The 10,955-nt window shown below is 38.7% G+C and overlaps 1 protein-coding gene across 1 annotated transcript; it reads left to right on the forward strand.

Annotated features, from left to right (window-relative positions):
* Positions 1 to 594: 594 nt before the first annotated feature.
* On the forward strand, positions 595 to 3,210 carry LOC135597048 (uncharacterized). Its single transcript, XM_065089470.1, has 2 exons — positions 595 to 1,236; positions 2,743 to 3,210. The coding sequence occupies exon 1, from the start codon at positions 686 to 688 to the stop codon at positions 1,211 to 1,213; it is 528 nt and encodes a 175-aa protein (XP_064945542.1). The 5' UTR covers positions 595 to 685; the 3' UTR covers positions 1,214 to 1,236; positions 2,743 to 3,210.
* Positions 3,211 to 10,955: the final 7,745 nt, after the last annotated feature.

Here is a 10,955-nt window from a genome sequence, read left to right on the forward strand (position 1 = left end):
ACATGTGGATGAGCAGGTGGTGTCATCAATCATCAGATAGATCATACCTCTGATACACTGCATCTGTGTATTGTTTCATTGCCGTGAGCCATATTTCTCCATTCACGATGGTCTTCTGGTCATTTCAGAAAAAAAAAATCATTATACAAGAATAAAGATAAAAGGGAGTGCGATGCGGAAAAATCAAAAGCCATGTATAAAAATCGTGGGCTTTTTCATGGGATTCACTTGAAGAATCAAACATCCCTTGGTTGTTGGGGATGCAAAATTAGACAGATAGAGAACTCCGAGGATGGAAACAAGACTAGGATAGGATTTTGGTCAAAAAAGGAAAACCAAGGCGTTTATTTTAGAATTCTCCTCTATATAAAAAATACCAATAATAAAAGGTATCAGTCGTAATATCTGAAACGCACGGCCGCAAATTATAAACAGAAAAGAAAAAGAATCACAAACCAAAACCCACTCCGTCTCACAACCCTATTCGATATCAAATTTGATATATATATATATATATATATATATATATATATATATATATATATATATATATATATATATATATATATATATATATATTGACGCGATATCCGAGTTCTGGAGGAGAAACACAGAGAGAGAGAGAGAGAGAGACGGAGAGGGCAAACAGAAGTAACGCCAAGCTGTCGTATCAGGGCCGGCCAACATGCTCGGGACCGTCGACGATGACATCGAGACCCTCATCGGCGTGCACCGTCGCTTCGAGGACGCGGACGCCGTTGGCTCCCGTGCCAGCCTCCGGTGGCTTCGCCCTGTGAATCGGGTCCGTTGGGCGCGGCGGAGCGTGGGGGAACGGCGGTGCTGTGAGCCGCTACGCTGCCGCGGCGACGGCGGCGCCATCGGAACCCGCTGGGGGAGGAGGAGAAGGGTGCGCCCGTCGAGGCACGTAGCGAATTCGATTTGCCGGATGGATGAGTCGCTGGCCGCTCGCATGTCGGAGGCGGCGGCGGCGGCGGCGGGGAACGAGGAGGCGACGGCCGCGGGGAACGAGGAGGCGGCGGAGGGGTCGGCGCTGGCGGATTTCCGGTCGATGGAGGAGGAGCTCACGGCGGTCAGAATGGAGTCTCGGAATCAGGAGATATTGAGGAGGATGGAATCGTTGATCACGACAGTAGAGTATCACCGGGCTTCGAGGAGGTTGGAGGAGTTATCTTTGTTCTCTCCTCCTGCTTGAGAACAGTGTGCTTGTTGACTCAGGTTGCTCTCTTTCCTTTTATTTATTTTTTCTCTCCAATATTAGATTTAATTCGTTTACTAATGAAGTTTAATTGCAAAGATTGACAGATTTAGTGAAAGAAAGAGTTGATGTTTATGAGAGGCTTATCCCTATCTTGTTATTGATCTGTCAACATGCTCGTTAGTGTCAACATAAAAGCCTCTTATGTTCCTTAAATTCCTTGATTTGATAGACTGTTCAATGACAAGGGTTTAGTAGATTAATTGTACGAGAAAATATCATACTCTTCTCACCTACAATTTACACAGTTTCCTCTGCGTGCACATCTTGCAACTAAAGTTTAGGCTTTGAGCAAGTTTATTATATCCACTTCTTGTAAAGGTTATTGGTGTTTATTCAGTCTATCAGCTTCATTAATTTTCCAATGAAATCATCTAGTAGGATTCACTAATGGATTACCTTATCATCTTCAGCATGTTAGTTCCAGTGAGGAGTAGATACTCTCTCCATCTCTCTCTCTCTCTCTCTCTCTCTCTCTCTCTCTGGTTCAAAAACCATAAATCTATATCATCTGATAGATACATCTGTTATGACAATGCCTTCCTGTTCAGCCCTCAAAATTAATAAAAGTCATGAGAATAAGCAGTGTATCTTAGTCTCTCATGGCTCCCGGCAAAATTTGCTGCCCAATTTGCAGCCTTGTTTGCTTCTCCATAGACATAGGTTAAATAGAAAGTAAAAAAAAAATCATCAAAATGCTCCAAAATGGAGAAAAAAAATAAAACACAATATATATTTCTTTGTGCAATGCTCCGAAGGATTTCCTTGTTCAGTATAAACTGCTTCACATCAATGGAATTAACTTCAATGTGCACTCTACTGAACATCTCCAAGGCTTCGTTAGCAGTATACAGCTCTCAGCAGATAATAGAGAGGGAAACATCCAACTTCCTACACCTGCCCAGATAGAGTGGCAGGTGGTTGATACTGTTTGAAGCATGAAAATGTTAGTGTACTGGTTGATAATATTTATCTTTCTGACAGCAAGTTAAATCTTGATAGTTCTTTCTGATTGTGATAATCATCATGAAATACACTGCGTTGATAGTTCTTTCTATTTGTGTTATCGCTGGCACCTTTTTTATTTCCACCTTGTCGGACTGCAAGATATCTATTAGGAAGTTCCTACAAATAATCATGAATTTGAAATGTGGCCACTTGGTAGCATTGTAACTTTCATCGGACAATAACTAATTGTTCCCCAAATAAATAGCCCCTTTAGCTTCTAGTTTCATGAAACTTTCCACATTAACCTTTTATAAGAACATATTAATTATTTCATAATCCATACAAACAACCATTACTGATTCATTCATGTGCAAGATTTTGTTTTAAAAGAAGCCTATTTCGCTGTTCTTCTAAAATTTACATTTTGCACAAGGAAGCAATTTGTTCAATTCAATTGGTTCTTCAGCTATTATTCTTAGCCTAATGATTTTTTTTTATTTCCTTATTTTGAAAAGCAGATGGTTGCTTTTTTGTATTTGGACCGATGAAAGTGACAAGTGCAACAATTCAATTCTCTCTGGCAAATAAGCACAATTATTGTTCTTCTGAAGATGGATTTCGTGGTCATGCTAGACCGGCTATGGTGAATATATATGCCTTGGATGTTACCTCATTGGTAAAGATTTATGGAGATTAATGGTGGTAATGACAATTGCTACTGTCGACATCTCGGGAAACAGTCACTGAAGAAATGGAAAATGACAAATCCAAAACGGAATTTATTTGAAAGATGTCTATTTCTTGTGTCATGCCTTGCTAATCATCCTTGGTATTTGAGGTACATTTGGCTATTTAACAAAAAGAGAATTGTGTTCACATGCAATTGTTGGAGATCTTTTCGAGCAATATCAAAGCTTGCTTGCTTGTTATCTTGGTATTTGGAGCACACATGGATTTTTTTTAATAAAAATAATATTATTCGCCTACGATTGTTCAGAGAATGGGCTGTTGATTTGATAAGATAGGATCTGTCATATCTTTCTACTTATTTAAAGGTCAGTAACTGGTATTTGGAGATATCAGAAGCGGTGGAGCCTTCTGATATGAACAATAGGTCATATATAAACTCTATTCGGATAAATAAACAATAGGTCAGAACTCTGTCTCTCTCTCTCTGATACATTGTCATTTAAAATGTTGCCTTAGTGCTAGGCACAAAGAAACATAAAACAAAGCTAAGTGACTTTCTTAAACTATTAATGTCTACTCTTATATCTCGGGTTAAGCATCGGAGGGACTCAGTGAAAAAATCTCTCCTAAGACACCTCGAATAATCATATGCATTTGATCGAATAACATTAGGTTGACTAAGACTCAATAGCATTTTTTTTTCTAACATTTTTTATGCTAGATAGAGAGCTCAATGTAATAAGAACATCCGCCTACTAACCCTCTTAACGAATGCTCGAGTAAAGAGACCTTGCCCCCAACCCACAATACTTTCATTCAGGAGGAGAAGTAGCCACTCTTTTCAAGCGTGGACGCATCTACCTGAGCGCAAACGTTAATGCAATACTAGTATTTATTCAACAACCCAGGGGCGACCTCAAGTCACCTGCTCATCCTTGCTGAGGCATTCCTAAACCTCACCCAACGGGTGCAAGTACTAATGGGTATGATGCAAACTATTGTTCGGCTATTGCCTCAACAAGCGATGTTGCCGCCTCAGCCATAGCCAACAGCTCAATCAACACTAGCACTAACACCCGTTGGAGTTCCTCCATCTAATGCATTGCCAATATCTCAAGAGCACCTTAGGGTCGTCAAGCCATCAATTGAGCAAGCACATCATTCCTCCTCAATTATAGGATTCAATGTACCACCATCTTGTACCACTTGAATCTCAAACTCAATCAGCAGATTGGACAAATGATTCCCTGAGAATCTAGTTATGACAAATGGAACAATATTTAGAAGAAATGTGATGAGAATTCTAGCCATCTAAAGAGGAAGGGTCGACCAACCTCACCTTGGGTCAATCGTTGTTCACCAATGACATTCAAGAGGAGTCGATCTAACTTCAATTTTCCATCATTGGAGGCCTTCGACGATAATATCGACCCGCTAGAACATATTATTGTTTTCTATGCCTAAATGTCATTACATGACATCTCGAATACTCTAATGTTGACGCCTTCACAATTATATTAATTTCGCTAATTAGTTGAGAAAAATCATCTCCTCTAACCTATATAAATAGATATTGTATTCAATAAACTTGATCTAGCTTTGTAATCACATTCTATTTTATCATGGTATCAGAGCACTTGTGTTAAAGCAAGATTTCACTTCCCTTCCTCATGTCCAACAGCTAACTCACATTCTATCAACGTTGCCAACAACACGACAACATCATGCTTGCGAGGCCATTAAGGAGTGGATCGACAAGATCCTATGCATCCACCTTGTCGCCAACGTGCTTGTTTTCGTACCTTCCTCTCCACCGAGGAACCATCGGTCCCAATCACCTAAATAAGGCGGCTTCCTCTCTACCACGCCCTCTCTCTCTCTCTCTCTCTCTCTCACTCTCTCTCTCGTTTGACTCCTATTGTAGAAGTCAAGTTGGCAGAGCCCATCGCTGGACTCTGGAGATCCATAGTCACTACTCCCTCAAACAAATCATCGGTCCCCATTGCATAGACAAGGTGACTTCCACTACGGGTCTTGGTCACCTGGATGAGGCGACTTCCACTGTCGCCTCTTCCCTTATCCCTTGAGGCTCTTCCTCCGGTAGAGGAGCTCTCCCTTGATGCCCTCATTGGTCGCCTTTGTGCAGCTTTTAAGGATAATAGTGGCAAGCACGGAGCCAACCCCCGCTGTCCTCCCCTCCCCTGCGCCACCCGAACTCCCTCCCCCTCATCCCACCACTACTGCTTTTAACCGTGTCATCGCCGGCCGTCACAACATACGCGTGCGTCCCTTGTCGCACCCGGACCCCACCAAGGTGGTCTGGGCTCATGAGATCCTGAGCTGCGTACAGTAGGAGCAACGTCTCCAGTATGACATCAAGGAATCCCGCCCTATCCTCATCGTTACTCTGACCAACACTCACACCTTTCAAGCCCACCACCCGGCACTAGTTCAGCTGCTCATCGATGCCTTCTGTTGCATCGAGAGGATCAAATTCTACCACTTTAAACATCCTCAGCTTGACATCATAGCTCCTAGGGTGAATGTACTAGTAGCGTGGTCTTCGAAATCTTTACCAACTCTGCTGCCATTCGATGACGGATCTGTGAAGTGGAACTTAGTCATCCCCACTGATTGACAATAACAGGATGTCTATGCCATCATCCACCGCATCATCTATGGCTTGTAGTACATTGGCTTCCTGATCCCCAACACACCTTGTAGATTGCTAGCTGCACACGAGGAGCACCTCCTCTTGTTGTACTGGCACCGAGACCATGGAAGCTTGCATCGCTTACTCGAGAATCTACTCTTGCTACTGCTTCTGCTGCTCCAAAGGCACGTGCCACATCTCCTATCGAAGGTCTCCTCTTCCCAAGTGGGTGCAAGGCGACCGATGATTGACGATCAATGACATGCACAAGGCGGCCCCTTCCCTTTAGTGCCGCATCCTTCTCTCTTCTCTTTTCCCGACAGTGCTGCATCCCTCTTTCTTCTCTCTTCCCTATGGACAACACTCCCAAAGGAAGCGCAAATGTTGCCACCTTCGGCGATCGTTGAGCAGATCACTACTTTCCTCCTCGACGAACAGCGATTGTCTTCTCTCGTTATCGCTCTACACTAGCGTTCGCTCACTGTAGCCCTGAAATGCCCTTTGTCAACAACACAGGATCTCATCTACTACGATCCTCCCCACCATGATGCCTCTAGTGCTTCATTCACCAGCACTATTCCCCCTTCTTCCTTGCCATCACCTGATTTGCATCAAGCAGTTTGTTGAATTTCGAATTTTGATGATGAAATCAATTGATGGATTAATGATCTAATCTATGTTTTGAGTGATGCAGAACTAGCTTCAAGCAGGGAAAGATAAATCAATTAAAGCAGTGAAATCAAATGTTAGGCCAGAACATGTCAAGAGATTGGACATCGAGCCGAAGGATCGGTCATCGTATCGGCAGACAGCTTCGTGCCATGAGTTTGGGCATCGGACTAGAAGAACATTACACTAAGAAGATCGGATGTTGCAGAGGTCAATATGTCGATTGTGCAATATATCGCAAGAGAGGACGAAGTGCCACATGAATCAATGACATACTAAACAACATAGTATTCTGTTTGTAATCGATTGTGTTTAGATTGAAGTAGTCGTGATTGTAATTGAGTTGGTTTTAGGATGAACTATACTAACTTAATTAGGGGCTCATTGGGCCTGAGTTGAGATTGTTTTGGGCCAAGTGAAAGGCCCATTCAGTAACTCAATGATAGGTTGAACCACCTATGAGCTGAAAAAATCAAGAGTACACTTTTCCATGTTGTTAGGCGGTGGAATCGTCAAGATACAATCTCCTAGACTATGTCAAGCGGTGGTACCGCCCAATGTCAGACTAGCAGGCGATGGTATCGCCTAGCACCTCGAAAACTCGAGGATTCAAATTTTGGCTCTAATTTTTAAAGTAGAATAAATCTCTGTGATTCCAAAGTTATAATCTCTTAAAGTATAGAGTCCCACCTCCTAGAGCTATGTGATAGTCCTAAAGGAAATGTGTGAGGGAACACTTGTAAAAGAGGGGTGTAAAGGTTCTCTTATGAACATGTGAAAAGGAAAAAGAGTATAAGGGCAGTTAATCTTCGCTCATTAGAAAGAAGATCGGTAGTGGAAGCTAGTAGCCTCGAGTGAAGAGGAATCGGGAGTGGACGTAGATCACGACGATCGAACCACTATAAATCTAATGTACTCGGTTTGTATTTATGTTCTATTTTTCATTCTCAAACTAATTTACTTACTTACTACTCTCACTACACTTACGAACGTACTCTTTAAGTTTAAACGTATTTCCGATATCAGTTTTCATAAAACGAGAATTTTTAAACCGACATGATTTTTTGAAAGTACTAATTTAGCCCAGCCCAGCCCCTCCCCCCCCCCCCCCTCCTCTTAATGTCGATATGATCCTAATAGTTGGTATCAAAGCCAAGGTTTTTCTTATTTGGTTAAACACCTAAGGGAAATGACTTTTATTGACAATCAAGAGGGTCTATCTATCACTCGTCCTCCTATATTCAACGGGACGGAATACACATATTGAAAAACTCGAATATTAATTTTTTTTGCTTTATATGAACTTCGATTTATGGAATATCGTTGAAAATAATTTTCAAAAGTCTTTTAATCTAATAAACAAATGGAATGATTTGGAGAAGAAAACTTTTTTCTTTAAATACGAAAGCTACTAATGCTTTATTTTGCACTTTAGATAAAAATGAGTTTAATTGTATTTTGATTTGTAAAACTATACATGATATTTGACACACTCTTGAAATTACACATGAAGGCACAAATAAAGTTAAAGAGTCTAAAATAAATCTTTTGATACATGATTTTGAATTCTTTCAATTGAAGCTAAGCGAAACTATTGTTGACATGTACACTCGTTTTACGGATGTCGTCAATAGTTTAAAAACTAAAAGCTCTTGGCAAATATTTTTCGAATCTTGAACTTGTTAATAAAGTTTTATGATCTCTTTCTAAAAATTAGGATTCGAAAGTAATTGCAATACAAGAAGCAAAGGACTTAGACAATTTTTCGCTTGAAGAACTTATTGGGTCATTAATGACCTATGAAATGATATACAAGATACATGATAAACTTGATAAACATGAGAATAACCTTCTAAAGAAAATGAAAGATTTGACACTTAGAACAAAAGAAGACCACTCGAGCGAAAGCTCAAGTGATGATGACTTTAAACTCCTTATAAAAAAGTTTAAAAAATTTATAAAATAAGAATCTAAGAATAAAAATAAACTTAAAAAGAAGAGACTATCAAATAAAAAGAAAGCACTCAAGGCAACTTGGGATGAATCAAGTGTATTCTAAGACGAGGAGCAAACCGAAGATGAAGTGGTGAACTACGTTTTAATGGCTCTCGACGATGAGGTAAATGACTCAACCAAAACCCTTTTACTTTATGATGAATTATTAAATACTTTTTATAATTTATACGATGATTTTAAATTAGTTAGTAAAAAATATAAAGTGTTAAAAAAGGATCATGCTTCTCTTACTAGTGAATTTAAAATTTTTTTAAATGAGCATGATAATTATATGTTAACTCCTTGCACTAAATGTGAAGAACGAGATTCATGAAAAAGAAAATTTTGTTATTACAACAAACGTTAAATAAATCTAAAATTGATAGTAAATCTTTAAACATGATTCTTGCCAATAAGAATCATGTTCGTAGAAAAAAAGGAATTAGCTTGGTAAGTAGTAACACACAACAAAGGCCAACCACATTTGTTAAAGGACCTATATTAAATGTTTCGCTTGAAAACAAATATAATTTTTATAGTAGACATGGTCATTTTACATATAAATATTTATTTAAAAGATATGACTTGCATAAATTAGTTTGGGTTCCTAAAGGAACCATAAATGACATTATGTCAAAAAATAAGATAGGTAAATCCAATCATGAGGGACCCAAAGTCAAATGGGTACCTAAAGGAAACCCATCTTTCTTGTATACATCTCTATGATCGAAAGCTAGGAGTAAAAATAAATTTTTGATAATGAATGCTCAAGGCTTATGATCGGAGATCTAACACACTTCATAAAGCTCACTAGTCGAAACAAAATGATTTTAATGAAAAATATTTTATATTCAATGAAATCATGATTAATGATTTAATTATGCATGATGATATGAAGTAATGAAGATTTTTATGATTTATGATTTATTGATCTTGATGATTTTTATGATGAAATTTGCTTTTTCGATTTTAAACAATGATGCATGTTTTTATTTGGCATAAAAGATAAAGACATATTTGTGTGAAATAAATCACATAAATTCAAACAACTAAAAAAGAGAAAAATATTTTTCTTAAAAATTTCTCAATCTCTATCTTACCGAGTTTTAAAAAAGAGATTGATGAATCTATTTGTATCAATTTTTTTTATGAATCTTTTGAACTATGAAAATGATTTTGATGATTTGATGATTTAAATCTAAATAAGATTTTTCTAATCGAATCATGAACCTTCTTTTGATTTCTTAACTTGAGATATCTTTTATGACGATCTAGATTTTTTTTTATCTTCTATGATTTCTTCCTTTTAACATTTACTAAAAATGAGACTTACGCAAACAAATCATAATCTTGATATTTATAACTTTAAATTTATTTTATGTGAATCAAGATATCTTCTTTGTTTTCCTTTTCTTTTTGTCATTTACTAAAGAGGAGAATTATTCATATCAATCATGGTTTCTCTTAATTTCTTAAAATTATAACTTAAGAATTTTTTTATGAATTTTACTATAATTCTTTAATTTTGTTATTTGACTTATCCAAATACATTATGATATATCACTTGACTTCTTGATATTTATAATTTTTTTTATGTACAACTCTTATGGCATACTTTTTGTCCTGATTTGAAAAAAAAAAATAATATTATATTATTCTCTTCTTTTTGACAATAACAAAAGGGGAGAAAAGTCTTTTTAGCTTGCACATCGTAAAAAAAAAAATTACTAACTTACACACACATATATATATATATATATATACATATATATATATATATATACATACATATATATATACATACATATATATATATATATACACATATATATATACATACACATATATATATACATACACATATATATATACATACACATATATATATATATATACATATATATATATATATATATATATACACATATATATATATACACATATATATATATATATATATAATCGAAACCGATGAAGGAATCGTCCGAATTCAGTTCAGTTCCGATGCCCAAAAACTTGGAACCAAAACCGTCAGTTTCGAAACCGAGGCCGAAACCAAAACAGTTTCACCCTTTTGTAAAGGCAAAAAGGAAAGTAGAGATGATTGGAAAAACATAATAATTCGTACGGTGAGTGCAGGATATTATTATCCATAAAAAAATTAGATGTAAATAGCAATAAATCGGAATCCTGCAAACGTCGTCGACCCAAATCCCATTCCGTTTTGGAAACCTATCGTAATCCTCCGACTCCACAATACCTATGTATATATATATATATATATACGTGAACGCATACACGAAACTCCAATCCCCACGAGAGAGCGAGAGAGCATGGAGACGCCTCCGCAATCTGCCGTCTCGCTCGCTTCGGTGGTGACCAATATGCACCAGGCCATCGATCGCGTCCTCGCGCAACCGCCCATCGGCAGCCTAAACGAGTTCGCAAACACCCTGTTCCGCGAGAGCCGCCGCATCAAGGACGCCGTCGACGCGCGGTCCCCCGAGGCCTCCCACTACATGCTGGAGAACCTCGCCGTTGGGCGCCGTCGCTTCGAAGCCGCCGTGCGCGACCTCGAGATCACGGCCGCAACCGCCGCCGCTGCGGTCGCCGACGTACCCCGGGGCGTCATCCGGAGGCTCCGCTACGCGAAGCGTGCGGCGTGGTTGTGGCGGATCGAGGGGGAGCGGCGGTGCTGGGAGGTGCTCGCCCGCGGGATAGCCC

Source organism: Musa acuminata, chromosome BXJ1-11, assembly GCF_036884655.1.
Source record: "Musa acuminata AAA Group cultivar baxijiao chromosome BXJ1-11, Cavendish_Baxijiao_AAA, whole genome shotgun sequence".
NCBI lineage: Eukaryota > Viridiplantae > Streptophyta > Magnoliopsida > Zingiberales > Musaceae > Musa > Musa acuminata.